A 15,754-nucleotide genomic window follows, 5' to 3' on the forward strand; every position below is an offset into this window, starting at 1 on the left:
TTTATATCGTCCTTCGCGAATGAAAGAAGGATGCACCAGGTAAAAGAACGAGGAAGCTAAGATGTATGTACATGTTATATTTTATGGATGTGCTTTACATACCACTAAAGTTGTCATTCGATAAATCAATGTAAGTACACTGTTATAATACATCAGAAACTAGTATTACAAAAATTTCCAATAGCTAATTAGATCAAGCATGCGAAATTGCCCTACGAGCAGCCGAGTTACTTGACACTCTTAACGAAGCTAGGGAACCCTAGACAATATCCCTAGTTACGCCAATGCTAACACCTGTTACGTGTTGAAAGCCATTAGCTAGACGTTTAAAATATTTTCATCTATTTCAGGATTCCTTCGACCTTTAGAAACTGGTTTTGTCGCGTAAACTTTAACAGACACAAAAATAACGTGACGCGTGAATATATAATCACGGAAGTGTAACGATGTTCGTATATTTTGCACACAATAAAAAGGAAACGCACTGATACGCGCGCGTAATGCAAAATACTTGAAAAGTTAACGTGAGCAAAATACTCGGTGGTATCGTTATTAATATCAGAGACATTAGTCGAGCACCTCCTTAAACACTTCTGCCTTAATGCGCCAACCGTAATCTCTATCCTCTTTCTCTGCCTATTTGCACCGTGAGGAATTTCCGTTCGACTTTAGCTCTAATTAAAATTATCATATAATGTACCAATAAAACGGTACAACTCGGCTAATAAGGTATCCGCTGTTTCATATTACATTACCTACCGTTTCGAAAACTTGAAACTAAATTCAAATTATTACTATATTTATCATAAATTCATTACCGTCAGAAATGTAATGTAAATGTTAAATACTATTTGGAGACCGGTGTATGATTTGAATAGCAACCTAGGACATACATACGCGTTACGGATAAATTAATTAATATTCTCGCATAAATAAACGTGTAACGCAATTCCTATGTACCTACAGATTATGCTTCGTGTACTAAATTAACTAATGATAACGTTCATTCATCGGCACGACAAAGGCGTGGTGGAATGCGGTATAGTATCATACTGAAATTATGGTTTCCCTGGTAACAACGATATTTCAAGATAATGTACTTAGAATTCCTGATAAGGAATATCAGGTGTTGCTTCAAAAAATATTCTGTCCAAATATTTGCACAGTTGCATAAGTCATTCTCCTTATAATGATTGTAAAATTCTGATTAATTAAAAACGCCAGTAATTGAAAATCGTAATTTTAAGCACCAAGCTAAAATTAAAATCCAACCGACCTCGTTGAACACAATTGATTCCGGGCTTATCTGGAATTTATTCTAACTTTCCCCTTTCGCAACACCGTAAGAAGGTTTCGACGATCTCTCACGCCCCCGCGCTCATTTTATATTCAACGGGTCCATGGGTGAAAAATGTTAGACGACTTCGGTATTCTCAACAGCTACTCAAACAGAGAGATGTCTGTTTAGTTTGCTACTCGAATTTCTTCCTTCTTCTTTGGATCAGTTTAGAAAATTTCCTAAAAAGTTCCGTGGCTACTTTATATTCTTTTTAAACCGAGCGATAATATTTATAAAAATATTCGATCGGTCTGTATCATGGAGGGACGGTGGTACTGGAGTATTCGTAGGAAACGACACGACGCGGGGGCGTAAGCTAGCTCGAGGCTCTTCAAGGTTACCCGTTGCACTCTCGTATAGTGATCTTACGCAACAATACGCCAAGACAAGGGGAATTCAAGCACCGCTGGATTCAGGGGTATCAGAAAGACGACCTCGAACCAGTTGAAGCTTCTCGTATTCGTAACCCTCGTCGAAAATCGATTTAGCGAAGCTGCGACTTTATGGCCGCCTACGATGCCACACGTTCGAAAGCGAATCACCGTTAACTCGTGCCGTACAGTTTTGCAGCACGTGTTCGATCGAACGATAACGGTCGAATGGATTCAAGGAAGATAAATCCCAGGGATCTGGCCAAAGAGTACAGTCGGTTACTCGCAACTTTAAGAGAAGGATACTCGTGAAACGCGAAGGTACACGCGATTACGTAAGAGAAACACTGTTATTTCGAGCCAGTAGTTCTTGATTATCCGTACTGTTCCTGGCCAATGGATATTCTGACCTTTGATTGGTATTAAACCTTCAGGAACAAATGCGAAACCCCATAAAAGCGATCCTTTGAAAATCTATCAAATTGTTATGAATCATTATGACAAAAGTTTATCCTTTCTTTATCCTTCACCTAAGCTTTTTTCATAGTTGAAATTAAACCAACTGAATATTCCTACAAAATGAAAGATATAACCTTGATGTCAGGTTTATATTGAAAGAGGTGTTACCATGCTCAATAGCGAATACAAACCACCTTTGATTTATGGTTCACCATCGGGTCACTGAACTTGAAAGGTCGAGATTATCCGCGCGGATAAAAGGAAATGCCTGGGAGAACAAAGGGATGTAATTAAACCGTTTACGACAAAGCATGACCATGTCCGACTGACTTTCACAAAAATACCACTGTTACCTAGCTCTCTACTGAATGTGTAGTACTTTGAAATAATTAATTGCTACTCATTAATTACTCTCGTAAAGCATCCCTACAGCGTTACATAGATTTTACTCTTTTTTTTTTTTAAATTCAACCATTTTTTCAAGTTAAATATTAAAACGCAATGGAAAAAGGATATCGACAGTTCTTCACAAGACGAAGTCGATCGAGGATCACTTGGGGGCAAAGTAAATCGGTTAGCAAACAATAAGTCTGTCCCTTTGGCAGGGTTATCTTCTGTCACAACCCTTCTGACCTTTCGCTGCCTTCAGAATGAAACACCGAAACAGATAGACGCCGTAGGAGATCGAAGCATGGTTCGTTGAACTCGTACTTCGTGCAAAACGTGATCCACAGATTGTAGTTCGTTCTGTGTCGGTGTCATCGAACCTTCTGACAGTGATTCTGACCTTTATCCACTCATTTTTATTGTAAAACATCATGTAATTGGCAAAAATTGTCTGGTAACTAACTGGCAGAATTGAATAGGAGAAAGTAGGGTACAACCAGGTAGGTGGGATGATATATTATAATGATAAATGTTCCTATTGTTACTCTTTTTTATAGAATTTTGTGCTTATCATAATGATCGTCACGTTTCAATTATTCGATAATATTGATCACCAGTGTAGGTACCTCATAGTGATCATCAATGATATTAATCATGCTGTTGGAATTTATTATTCGTTGCATAAACGCTAATCCAATTGCTTCGTCGCATATTCCGGTTAAATGCTTTATTTTCGGGTGACTACGAATTGCAAATATAGCATTCAGCCAATGACGTCAGTTTCTAATTAACGAACCCCTGGTAATATAACGTAGGTGGAGCATTGTATCTCAACATCAGATATATACCTTTTTTCAAAAAGAGTCTACAATTTCATTGAAACCCCATTCATCGCTGATGTATTAAGTAACAATTTACATTCGCATGGTTTTTGTCTTTATAAATGCTCGAAATAAGCATTGAGCAAATAATGTATCAGCACACGTAGAGTTAGGATTTCGTCACCACGAAGAGTATTTTATTTTTCCTAACTAGATCACACTAGCTGCTTAATTGCACGAGGCGACACGACCTGGAAAACCAATTGACCCGTGTCTAATAAAACGTTGAAACGTACGCGATGAAAAATGTTACTCGTCCTGTGTCAACGGCGTTGCTAATTAATTTGTATGAAATTATTTAGACGTATTTAATTCGTGCTAAGGGTAAAGAACTTGTTCGGAAATAAAACTGAAAGTTCTACGAGTTTTCCTCTCCGACCCAACGATTTTCCTCCCCCTAAGGCATTTAGAACAACTGAGAATTCAGTTAACTCTCGAGTAAAGTTTCGCTCGTTATGGCAACGGCCAGCAGAGATTCCCGAATAATCCCGGACACCCGTGGTGGTCACACGTTTCATTACCACGAAGAGAGATTATTTACGAGCCAGAGTCGACCATAGATTCGTCGAGGTTAACTCGTTTAACCTTCTTCTACCGCGGCCGTAAGATCGGGATCTGGCTGGATACATCTTCGTTCGATCGCGATTCGACTTCCTACTTTCGTGGACACGGATCCTACCAACGATGTCCTGCGAGCATACACATTGAGATAGAAGTGAAACGTTACGATCCAGTTACTCGACCCACTCGATCCATGGTATGTACCATCGCTGGGTCGTTCTGAGAGGTCGCGAGCAGATTTAAGGCAAACCTTTTATTCTCGTGTTCTGCTCGAGTTTAAACTCGTGACTGGTCAGATCCTCTTGTTCATTCGCCTTCCTATTCGTGTTCCACCGATTGTCTCATATTTTTGCTCGATTAAAAATGTCGAAGAAAACAAAAGTGTCGCAAAGAAAAGCAGAAATTGGATGAGAAAATTAACTTGTCGTCACATATATAATATATATTATATTTCCATATAATATATCGGTACATGTACATCCACCTTCCAATACGATACGATAACATACATTATTGTAATGCATACACTTAGGTACGTTTAAAATTTAATAGGAGACATTTTCCTAATATCTGAGACCGCGTGTCCCAAGAGACGATTCAGCAAATTTCAATAATTTTACGGGACGAACCGTGATCATTCCCGATAGCGATTGAATCGAGGAAACACCGACGTCTGATTGAGAAAAAGTGGCTAGGAGAAATCCCAATCAAAGGACGGTATATCCATAAATTTTTTTGATATTTTCCTTCCGATAAATCACCAATTTTTCATCGCTTGATCGTAGAAGATGACGGTTTAAATCACCAGTAAGAATCGAGCCTGACCAAGAGATTAATGTTCGTACGAGTAATTTCTCCACGCTTTCTCTACGCTAATTTTATACAATTTTATCCCTGACGATCAAGTCCAATCCGTGACAGACACGATTCACGATTACACAAATGTTTCACGAAAAGAAATTTACAGCTCAATAAATAAATCAGTCGCAAAGCTTTCAACTACCGCTAAAACACTCGTCAACATCGAACTCGGGTTAAATAATCGCTGAATAGCTGAACAAAAGGAGAAATAGAATTTTCAATTAGAAACTCTTATTTCTTCGCGTTAGGCATTCATTCGAGTAACTTTTATACTTTATCGTTGCGCTGTTCGTTTGAACTTATGTACGTTATTAGTATTACGTGAAGGAAGAATCGGGTTCATTTTTTGATTCGCTTTCGCAGTTCGGCTGGTGTTTCTTACAAAAAATCAAGCAAACATTGAGAAACGTAACTAGCGTTCTTTCGGCTTTATTCTTATCGTTCACCGCATCGATGGGGTTTATATCTGTGCACAAATGACAGATTGCGCAAGGCCTCGAAGTATACTATAATTGATAGCAGTAGAAATATAATTAAATACTTAAACTAAAACTGCAAAAGAATGTTATAAACGGGGGAGGTAGATTCCTTAAACATCCCCGAAAATAATGCGAAGAAGAAAGTGAAATGAAATCATCGTTCTATAATATATATTCTGATGCTGATGATTTTACAAACAAAATATCCCGCTCGATGATTACAGCTTTCACTAGTTTACAAATGAAATCCGCTTACAATTAGATCTAGTCGTGTCGTGTAGAATTTTAGTGGAAGTGTTAGATATTCGTACGGAAGATCATTGATAGGTTTTGAAAATATTTGTTTAAATAATCGAGGGATGTGAAAATCATATCGGATCGTGCAAGACAAGTTGTCGCGTGCTAAGGGAAACATTGTTGACGAAATAAAGGTGAAATCGGAGGACACGTTTAGCCCCACTTCTGGAAGAGACCCATCCGTTGGCATTGACAATTCGAGCCCCACAAATTGCATCTGCAACTGGAACTGTAACAGCAATCCTTCGGCCGGTGGTCGCAATTCCCACCCCGTCTTATGCAGGCCCTCCTAAACAGGTAAATCAACGAGGTACGTCTACTCGAGATTAAGAGCGTCAGAATAATGCTTTCCGAAGACATCGAGACATCAAGATGGATATGAGGGAGGTGAAATTATTTTTGTGACAGATAAAAGTTACTACAATTTCTAACGAATAACTTTCGAATCATTTTTATTATTGTCCATCGACTTTGGAATAAAAAAGCTGCAATTTTAATGAAAATCTTCTGGAGGGGATGGGAAGAGACATGAATTTAATATAATAAGGCAATAAATACTCACTTTTGTTGAGCAGCTCGCATTAAATTTTCCAATGCATTGTCTGTATAATCGGAATCGGCAAGTTGTAAAGAGTCCTCCTCTGTAACACCAAAAACACCAATTGATTAAATTCTTTAACGTGGATCGAGATGATTAAAAATGACTATGAATCATCTGTGCAAGGGTAAATTCGCGAGAAAATTCCTGTATAATTTTACACCCTCGGAGAGAAGCACGCAGTGATAATTCGTTATCCGACTTTCTTCATTTTCTTCGTTGTTATTCTCATCAACCACCTCCGGGATTAAGGTAATCTAACGTGCCGGCTTTTCCCTGTGCTTCTCGTTCCGCGTTCCTGGCATTCCACCCCAGGGATTTTGTCAATGTTTCAATATTCTTGGAACCCCCATAAACGCGAATGAACGAAATTTTCCTCGGTTTTAAACGCCAGGTGCAATTATTAAATTTTCCTTCCTTCCAAAGGATCGTGCATAATTAACTATTCTCTAAACATTCTTGAAATCACGCGAATTTAATTGTGTTAATATTCAAGAACACTTTTATTAAATTTATATTATTTTAATAACTTTGATATGCTATCAAATATTTAAAAAATGGATCGTATGCCAAAAAGAGCTGTCAACATATCGGCTCGAGAAATGTTAGAGTAAGTGACAGTGATTGCTCTTTCGATTGGACGTACGAAGGCAACAAATCCGATTGCCGTCTGATCACATACGGGTTATACTACTGGACATGAGAGTGGTACGAAATTCTTTTCGATCTTTTATCGACGATTTAACACGTTAACTGTTGCGAAGGCCACTTCTGATTGACATTTTCAAAATTAAAAATCTAATAAAAATAAGTTGGGTATTTTTTATTGAAAAGAAAGACACTGTTTCACTTCCTTATTTTTTAATGCAGAAATATGAATTGATTAATATAAATGTAATATATTTGTTGCAATAATTAAAAAGTACACATATGCAGAATAGAATTGCATCGAACCGTTTAACGTCCGCACTTTCGTCCAATTTACGCGAAACGATCGTTATCATTGCGATCGTATTGGTCCCAACAAATAATCGTTAATTAATTAACGCGATTGAACTGGTCGATTATCGGATAGCATCGAAACAACCGACTAAACGCGCTCGTCGATTCCGATACGAAAACCACTAAATAAGAATGGAAAATCGAACGCTCGGCTAAAAATACACTACGATATTTTCTGTTTCCATTTAACCATTCATATATAACTGAATTACGTTCCACTTTCGATAATAATAGAAGCTTGGATAAACAGGCAGGAGAATTCTTAAACTGTTCTATGAATTTAGTATGTGCCATTTATTAAACATGCAGTGTATGTACATATTTAACATTTAAATATTTAAAATTTGATTTATGAAAAATTCAACATTTATACAGATAATATTCAAGCAGGTATCATTAATCACTTTGAAAAATAAGCAAACGTAAGACCTTCAGAACCCACAGATATAAATTCTCATTATCCCCATGAATTTTAATTTTCTCAGCTGGAACTAATTATTCAAAGTTGCAATGTTAAAGGAAATAAAGAAGGTTGAAATATTACGTATATCCTTATTTTTAATAATTTTTGATTATACAAGTCTGTCATATTTGAATTGGAAACCAACAGATTAATACAAAAATATTCTCAAGTAAGAGGATTCAAGAAAATACTTCAAAGAATTCTATCACCGTCAAAGAAACTTAAGTCCTCAGTGACCTACGTCCTTCTTCGTCCATCCCTCAACCTTCATTCGCACAGAGCATAAAAGGATCAGTAAATGAATCACTTACCATCGTCGATATAGGGGCTACCTAGGGTCCTATCAGCAAGGACGACCAGGAAAACGAACAACCACAATAAACAGAACTTCATGACTTCCTCGAATCGTACTGCTTTTTAACGATTGATCCTTGGTCGGTGTTCCGGGGTCGAGGCTAGTGGAACCGTTCCCGTGGATATTGTGTACCTTTTCCTGGCCGTGGCCGGGGTGCAAGTGAGGTTTCCACACCGGAGTGGTAGCTTATATAGACGCAGGAGGCGTGGCGACTCGCCCCCACGAGGATCTCGTTGCGGAGGGTGAGAATTCAGCAGGATAAGACTCGGTTCCACGCTCGTTCATGGTGTCTGGACACTGTTCCAGTGGTTGTACGCGGCCACCTGAAGGGGTGTAGAAGGAACGAGAGAGGGATCCTTCGAGGACCGATACGAATGCGCCGCGTACACCGCCTCGACAAGGCTGGCTACCACCCTTACCACGAGCAACTGGTTGCGGAGCAACTGGTACCCTCGCTGTGCCTACCCTGATTATGTGATCCTTAATGCGATTTACGTTTTTTCCTTGCGCTTCTATCTACTTATTTTTCAATCACTCCAGAAGCTGATGTCTGCAGAAGATATGTGACATTTTCAAGCATTTCTATGGGAATTGAGACGATTGAAGGGTTTCAAGGAAAGAACTGAACTGTGTGCTTTCTTAAGCAGTTAAGAATGAATGTGTGGTATCTGAGGTATTCAGACGGAGATTGAGTAGTCCTAAAACCTTTAAGGGAAAAACTGACTGAAATTGCGTCGTTCCTTTTTCAGATATTGGAGTCGATTTCGATATTTTTAATGGAGAAATTAAATTGTATGATGTTCGCACAAATACCGAGCACTTTAATCCTTTTACTGCAAACAGTGTGCATAATGAGTTTTTGAGAATTGACAATTAATGACAGAACAGGTGCAATCAGAATAGAATAGTTTATCAAATTTTGACAATAAACGATAGATGAATTATTTACCATTGTTTACCAAGTAACCGAAGTTTCATGGAACATTGTTTGAAAAACAAATGATTCGAAAGAGAATTGCATGGATTCATTCAATCGACCCACCCTGTATGTTTAGTGTAGTAGATATATGTATCCGATTGAAGGCCTTTGTTATAATTGACGAACAATGCGTAATAATCACTTACGACTGAACGATTTCGCTTTATGGATCATCCAAAGCATTGTTCGCTATTTAACTTACGCAATATCAGCGACATACCGGTTCTCCAAGGCAGTTAATATATTTTATGCAAAGTATTCGGTACGCGAACACGGTGCACCGAAAATTTTAAATAAAAACGAAACAACCCTTTAAGCTAAGTACATATTTGTACATACAAGTGGAAAAATACTAAAACTCAAGAGGAAATTCGTAGCAGTGCCAATAAACGTGTTCCCGTGAACGAAGGAAGAAAGCAAAGAATAGGAACATAGAAGCAAGAATAAAAGCAAGGGGAAGAAGAAACATTTGTCTTCCGAGAAAGGTTCAAAAGCAGCGCGTGTGGGTGAACAGCAAGAGGGTGAAAAAGTAAAAGGATAGGGTACAAATTGCTTCTTCTGGCTGATGAACTATGACACAGAGGTATTGTTAGGATGCGAGGGGCAATTTTGTGACTTGATAAAGGCAAACTAATTTTGGGTAAAAGTGATTAGGTGAAGGTAGGTCTCATCATCTTCACTCTTTTCGTCTGCAATTAAAAAATAATTACTTCTTTCATCAATATATTTACTCACACCACTAACTTAGATAATTATGAAATAATTTTCCTATTGTTTCAACCTGAATTAATTTTAACATTTTTAAACTGGATTCTTATGGAAATTTTAGTGCATTAAAGAAAAAAGAAATGGTCAATTAATAGGGATGCAATCTCAAAATACCAATATCGAAAAGCTACAGAATTCGATTGATCCATTGGTGCCTATTTTTCCAATCCTCTTTAAGTCGCGAGGATAAAAACAGCGAGAAAGAGAGAACGAAAAAGGAAGAAAGCGTAGGCGAGTCGCATAAACAAGAACACACCTATCGCAGGGAAATTTGATGTCATGTCCTAATTGGCATTTATAGTACACAAGGGTGCCGTGCCTCTTGTTATATCGTTTCCATAATGAGCCACGAGAAATCGGACGATCATTAGACTTCTTCTTTCGACTTTCTATACGCTTTTCTACGTCATTAATTTTTTCCTTTTTTTTGGCAATTAATTTTCATTTCGTCATTATCCTCAGTTTTCACATACATTTTTCTGGGATGCGTTTCCTAACTTTAAACCATTTTCTTTTCCAGACAAATTCAATCATTAACGTCAAAATTTTGTTTAACCTCCAATAAATTTTTTCGAGTGCATATATGTATATTACGGGGAAATGAAGAAATGCTCCTAGAACTGGAAGATGAGACTCGGGATTTCCTTACGATTTACAGAAAGGATTTTCCAGCGAAACAAACCGAGAAACGAAAGGCATATGTACAAGAAACCAGCTACCCTCCACCCTTGACCATTTTAAATGGTCCTTTCAAGAAATGTTTAAACACTCGTCGAAAGAATGCGACTTTACCTTTGGACGAGCAGACTGAAGATCCCCAAGATGTTTTAAACAGAGTAAAGAAGCAACAATTTAATGTTAACTTTTTTATTGTCTCTTGCACCCTTGCATACAATTAGTAAGTTTAAAAGTTAATTAATCGGCGAAAATGAAATTGCAAGAAATATTCCAACTCGTTATCAATCGTGACTGCAAAGTATTAAATAACAACCAGACTTATTATTTCAACCTTCTATCTTCAAGCACTTCAAACATATTATATTACACTAGTGTGTATCGTAGTGCAATAGTTTCACTTGTACATATATCTTGATAAAATTCCTATATTTTTGATAATATTTAGATTCGCGATAGTCACCCTCGTATGAAAGACTTTCTTCCGGAAACCACCCCAAACGAAGAGTTGATCGAGAGAAGAGAGAACGAAGTTACGCAAACTCTCTATCAGTTGGATTATTCGAAAGGTTAATTTCGTTGAAAATTTTCAATGTTCTTATAAAAACAAAATTATCAAAGTCATTAAAATTATTAAAAATAGGCGATTATTCGCCACGTGTGAAGATCTACGGTAGAAGAAAAGATATAAAGTTACCAGAGGATTGGGTCATATCGGAAACGATTCAAAATAAATCCTATAGAAATCCGTGGAAGATTGCCACTGAAAATTTATTACGCGTTGACAGAGTTCAGAAACCTCTGGATAACTTAACGCCGAGCCAAAAGGAACGAGAAATTCTTCGTATACGGTAAGAAAGAAAGGAGCAGGTATTTTTCTATTTTTTTATTATTATATAATTATTTATTTCAGAACCGGGGATACAGAATACGATGCCACGATTGAAACTATAGGAAATCGCATAATAAAGGAGTGTCCGTTTGGACCACCCCTGCCAGTAGAGCCACAAATATATTCCAAAGGACCCAACAGTACACCATCCGAATGCTCTTTGGTTCTTGCGAAAAAGAAGCTGGCACTTCCATCCAATGTACTTTGATTTCTTAAGATAAATCAATATAATACTTTTGTCTTATCATTTTTATATATACGCGCTCTTGGAAAACGGTACCTCTATTGCCATCTAGTAAAGAATGGCAGAACTAGCGAAAAAAGGCAACTCGAATAATAACTACACAGCACTTTGCCTAAAACATAATATTAATATTAATAATCATAATAAATTTTATTTATTTTATTACTAATCTTAAGTTAGACCTTAAACGAGGTATAAAAATAGACTTACCGTCTTACGAGACTTGGTGTTTAAATACGGTTTCTGAAATACCGACCGTAGATAAAGTCGAAGATGGGATTTGAATTAAAAGGGGTTTGAAATGATAGAAGTGCATTGAATATATTGATCTACCCTGTAGTTTGTTTATGACAATTCTCAAGTTACCTGAAGTTATTTAAACAAGTCAGTTACCTCGTTCGCGGTATAAATGGAGAAATCATGAAAAAGTAAAGTGATCTAGCACAACAAATCCTGGGTAATGATGCATAAAATGTTACTCAGCTCGATACAGCGCATGTTACGGGGGATAAATTAAAATGACGACCTTATCTCCGACTCGGGTTCGCGGCAAAGTATCGGACGAGTAAATCACCCTTAATCTTTATCACATTACACACCAATTTATTTTCGTGGAAATTTCAACATTACTATGCATCACGAAAGGTGGCCATCGAGACCAATGGACAATCGGAGGAAATCCTCGCCGCACACAGCCACCGTTTCCGGAAACAATTGGCCCAGAGAGGTGCACCCTAACCAGTCGCGATACACAAAACCGAACGTATATCAGCAGGATTGTCCCGGAGAACCCCACAGCAAATTTCCGGAAGCGAAGACTTCCGAGGAAACTGTCGTCGAAGAAGAAGAGGGCAATAGGAACACCGTATCAGTAGCTGCTTCTTTTCTTCAGCTTTTAATCTGAAAGAAAAATGTTTAAATCGTAAAATCTAATTTTCTTTCAGTTACATAATTATCCGGATGAAACGATTTACGTGAACGTGGTTCCGAAACATAACAACCCTGCTATTCGCGAGAAGGTTCAGCGATCGAATGGCCACTCAGAGTTCGATATGCCCGAGGCAGTAATAGCGATGCAAAAGTTGCAAAAATTAAAGGAACTGCAAATGAAACGAGACATAAGCGAGAGATACTACTCGCAGGAGATTAAACGATTAATAGGAGAATATTATCTCGGGGCTAAAATAGGTACATCGCCGTTGAGGACGGCCGGAAAATTACAGAGTACCAGCTTTCAACCTTATTCCGAAAATCGTTCTAAAAACGTGCCCAAAGTATTGCAAGAAAGAGTAAATACGATATGATTCTAGATACAATTATACTCTGAAAGGTCCATTTATATAACCAACTAGCTGACCCGACAGACGTTGTCCTGTCCAAATTTTCCGACTTTCCTTTGTAATTGTCTGAAATTTTTTTTCCTGAAAACTTTTCCAGGACCATAACGAACAAAACAAAAAAAGAATTACGCATATCCATCGTTCGAATGGTGAGTTATGGTCTTTAGTTCATACAAAAACGGGCAACTTTTCCAATTTTTCTTTCCCTAAAAACCTTATTCGGACTATTACGAACATTTAGAGAAAGGAATTAGCCAAATCGGTCCAGCCGTTCTCAAGTGATACGCTTACCAACGAACAGCATTTAATTTTTATTTATGTAGATAATATTTCGATAAAGGGAAATTACATCGACGAATATAAATGGACCTTCGTTCGGCAAACTTCTGAACAAATGTATTCTCCAGAATTTAGAGCCATGCGGCACAATGACCACGATCACACGATTGAACTGCGGATGCGTACAAGAGACGACAAGGCCAATTTTCACGACACCGAGAGGACGCGTTCAGAGGAAAAATTGCAGTCAATCTCAGGACGAGGTACTATTGAAGTTAACCTCGGCGAATCCTCAGGAGCGTTTCTTTTCGTCCCTAGAAGAATCGCACAAGGACAGGTACCGTGTGAAACCGAAGAAACGAATGGACCCTCGTATTTACATGAAAGTACCGCTCGTCGGTGACCAAGAATTCGAAGCAGAACACGAGAAGAGAAACGAGCCGGAAGAACCGGAAACGATCGATCGTATGTCGAGGCCCGCCTCTCCGCGCCGGAAATTCAGCGACACCTCAGCAACCTCCGCTTAAAAATCAAATTTATCGTCCGTTTATTGTACTTTTGTTATTCACGACAATAAATCGTCCTTGTATAATGATTACATCTCTACAATCTGATACGCGCGAAATTATCTATCGAAGGGGTAGAACAAAACCTGAACTTCAAATTGAACATCGACCGTCAAATTGAGGACCGAAGAGTACGATTCGATAAATCATTAGTGAATGATAGCAAAATGAGCGATTTAACGGCAACAACCGAATCGGTGGTCGCGAACATCGGTATTTTCTGTTTGAACGCTGTACTGCATTACGTTCTTTATAGAGCTGTCGTTGCCACGATCACGATGGCGAAAGAAAGCGTATTTTGGTTTTTCCGAAAGGTGTTGAGACTCGATTGCACGACCAGCACCAACGAATCAGATCGGCCTTCTTTGTCATGTAACGCTTAGTGGCTGTTTTTTCCACGATGAAATTCTAGGTAAACGAAGTTTCCACAAAAAAAGAGGTTAAATTCGATTTAAGAAGGTAATTTGAAAATTCTGAAAATTCTTTTTACAGGAAACTCGAAAAATTTCGATCCTTGCGCTTTTATTATTCTTTAATTTTGTATAGAAAGAAAATGTTTCTGTTCACAGGGGCCAATGTAAATTTCGGTAGTTTATTTTAAAATTCACAATCAAATTACTGGTACACGATGACTACCGCGTTGGAAAACTTCATCTCGAACACTCAAAATGACTTTAAATGGCCTTACCCGATACCTCTTATCGCGAAACCTGCACAACCGCCCATGAACACGGGGACTCGATTGTATATGCCCAGAACCGACCCTGAAGATTGCAAATGCGACGTGCATGGCCATCAAATCAACAAGAATAAGTAAATTAATATTTGTCTAATTAGAACACTTTGAAAAAGGAATTTCGATAGATCGTTAGAAACATATTTTCAGTTACAAGTATTTAGCAGAGAAGGAACGACAAATTTATGATCAATTAATGAAAGTTAATCGCAAGATGACGAATCTAACAACAGCGCTGTTGGACAGCAACTGCGAATCGATGGAGGAGACAATGAAAAGCGTTTATCAAACAGACTACTCGAGAAGAGGTACGAAAGAATGCTGAGAAAATAAGGATTTTTCTAAATAATTAGTTTAAATACATTTAGGATTGCCGATTAGCGGGTACAGAAAACTGATGGCTGCAGTCGATTCCCCATACTGTTCCCCAATACCAACGGAAGTTACAGAATTAAAAGAAGGGTATAGAGATCCTACAAGGTTCAGGTATACCGCCATCGAGAGACCACATATTCAACCAGCAAAGACCATTAATCTTTTGCAAGGTATTAAATATTTTCTTATTCGTGATGATCTTCAAATTAATACTAAATAAAAATATAAAAGCTAGAGATGCAATATTGTGGAAATGTACCTTTAGTTCCAGAATGTTTCTCTTTATGGAATACACCTATGTCTGAACGTTCAGAATACATGGACAATATTAGTAAAATGGGTCTAAGCAACATGAAAAATCGACAACAGTATTTGGAACCATTACCGTCGTCTAGGAAAAGATTCGGTGACTGTAGATTATAAACTCGAAACCATAAATTATTTCCCTTACTGATTAGAGTATCCATTTTTCGAAAAAAATCAGTTAGAACGAGCAGAAGACCGAAGAATTATTAAAATAATTGTTTAACAAGGTTGTACTCAATTTGTGTGCCATGGTAAATAAATTACTTTAAAAAAGCAGCAGATAAATTTAAAAATCTAAGAGTAAACTGTATAAGTTGTAACTTTTATTACTGTACGTTTAACATTTAATGATTGTTTGATCTTTAATAAATTATAAAAATCAAACTTATATTAAAACACAGTAATTACTTCTCAATATTGTATAAAGGTAAATATTTACGCATTAAAGGTAAATATTTAATTTACTTCATTTATTTTCTTTGCTTATTAAATAAACTCATCGAAGGGGAATCACATTTATGATTGCATCCCTCTTCATGGA

The 15,754-nt window shown here is 37.6% G+C and overlaps 4 protein-coding genes across 5 annotated transcripts; 3 read left to right on the forward strand and 1 right to left on the reverse strand.

Moving 5' to 3' along the window:
- Window positions 1–4,463: 4,463 nt before the first annotated feature.
- Window positions 4,464–8,301, reverse strand: LOC114883205 (U8-agatoxin-Ao1a-like). 2 transcript variants are annotated; one of them, XM_029200770.2, is made up of 3 exons: window positions 8,010–8,301; window positions 6,198–6,276; window positions 4,464–5,924 (listed from the first exon to the last, which is right to left on the reverse strand). In XM_029200770.2, the coding sequence occupies exons 1-3, from the start codon at window positions 8,089–8,091 to the stop codon at window positions 5,789–5,791; spliced, it is 297 nt and encodes a 98-aa protein (XP_029056603.1). In that variant the 5' UTR covers window positions 8,092–8,301; the 3' UTR covers window positions 4,464–5,788. The 2 variants fall into 2 exon arrangements, with proteins under 2 accessions (XP_029056603.1, XP_029056602.1); XM_029200769.2 differs by having other exon boundaries at window positions 4,464–5,951; window positions 8,010–8,296.
- Window positions 8,302–9,189: 888 nt separating this feature from the next.
- On the forward strand, window positions 9,190–11,575 carry LOC114870855. The gene is made up of 5 exons (XM_029176017.2): window positions 9,190–9,692; window positions 10,321–10,636; window positions 10,924–11,044; window positions 11,119–11,326; window positions 11,389–11,575. Exons 2-5 carry the CDS (start codon window positions 10,409–10,411, stop codon window positions 11,573–11,575), a joined length of 744 nt encoding a protein of 247 aa, XP_029031850.1. The 5' UTR covers window positions 9,190–9,692; window positions 10,321–10,408.
- Window positions 11,576–12,129: 554 nt separating this feature from the next.
- On the forward strand, window positions 12,130–13,757 carry LOC114883200. The gene is made up of 4 exons (XM_046288363.1): window positions 12,130–12,176; window positions 12,257–12,482; window positions 12,556–12,876; window positions 13,359–13,757. The coding sequence occupies exons 1-4, from the start codon at window positions 12,130–12,132 to the stop codon at window positions 13,755–13,757; spliced, it is 993 nt and encodes a 330-aa protein (XP_046144319.1).
- Window positions 13,758–14,384: 627 nt separating this feature from the next.
- On the forward strand, window positions 14,385–15,330 carry LOC114870884. The gene is made up of 4 exons (XM_029176082.1): window positions 14,385–14,609; window positions 14,683–14,840; window positions 14,901–15,077; window positions 15,173–15,330. Exons 1-4 carry the CDS (start codon window positions 14,425–14,427, stop codon window positions 15,328–15,330), a joined length of 678 nt encoding a protein of 225 aa, XP_029031915.1. The 5' UTR covers window positions 14,385–14,424.
- Window positions 15,331–15,754: the final 424 nt, after the last annotated feature.

This window comes from Osmia bicornis, chromosome 1 (assembly GCF_907164935.1).
Source record: "Osmia bicornis bicornis chromosome 1, iOsmBic2.1, whole genome shotgun sequence".
In the NCBI taxonomy this organism is placed as follows: Eukaryota; Metazoa; Arthropoda; class Insecta; order Hymenoptera; family Megachilidae; genus Osmia; species Osmia bicornis.

Excerpts from the sequence above, each read along its gene's own strand:
- LOC114883200 (XM_046288363.1), top strand. The coding sequence starts at position 12,130 with ATGACGACCTTATCTCCGACTCGGGTTCGCGGCAAAGTATCGGACGA. Across the intron at positions 12,177-12,256 it reads CGCGGCAAAGTATCGGACGA|GTGGCCATCGAGACCAATGG; the intron begins GTAAATCACCCT and ends GCATCACGAAAG. Across the intron at positions 12,483-12,555 it reads GCAATAGGAACACCGTATCA|TTACATAATTATCCGGATGA; the intron begins GTAGCTGCTTCT and ends ATTTTCTTTCAG.
- LOC114870855 (XM_029176017.2), top strand. The coding sequence starts at position 10,409 with ATGCTCCTAGAACTGGAAGATGAGACTCGGGATTTCCTTACGATTTAC. Across the intron at positions 10,637-10,923 it reads CCCAAGATGTTTTAAACAGA|ATTCGCGATAGTCACCCTCG; the intron begins GTAAAGAAGCAA and ends GATAATATTTAG. Across the intron at positions 11,045-11,118 it reads TCAGTTGGATTATTCGAAAG|GCGATTATTCGCCACGTGTG; the intron begins GTTAATTTCGTT and ends TATTAAAAATAG.
- LOC114883205 (XM_029200769.2), bottom strand. The coding sequence starts at position 8,091 with ATGAAGTTCTGTTTATTGTGGTTGTTCGTTTTCCTGGTCGTCCTTGCT. Across the intron at positions 6,277-8,009 it reads TAGCCCCTATATCGACGATG|AGGAGGACTCTTTACAACTT; the intron begins GTAAGTGATTCA and ends TTGGTGTTACAG. Across the intron at positions 5,952-6,197 it reads ATGCGAGCTGCTCAACAAAA|ACGTACCTCGTTGATTTACC; the intron begins GTGAGTATTTAT and ends AATCTCGAGTAG.
- LOC114870884 (XM_029176082.1), top strand. The coding sequence starts at position 14,425 with ATGACTACCGCGTTGGAAAACTTCATCTCGAACACTCAAAATGACTTT. Across the intron at positions 14,610-14,682 it reads CATCAAATCAACAAGAATAA|TTACAAGTATTTAGCAGAGA; the intron begins GTAAATTAATAT and ends ACATATTTTCAG. Across the intron at positions 15,078-15,172 it reads GACCATTAATCTTTTGCAAG|TTCCAGAATGTTTCTCTTTA; the intron begins GTATTAAATATT and ends ATGTACCTTTAG.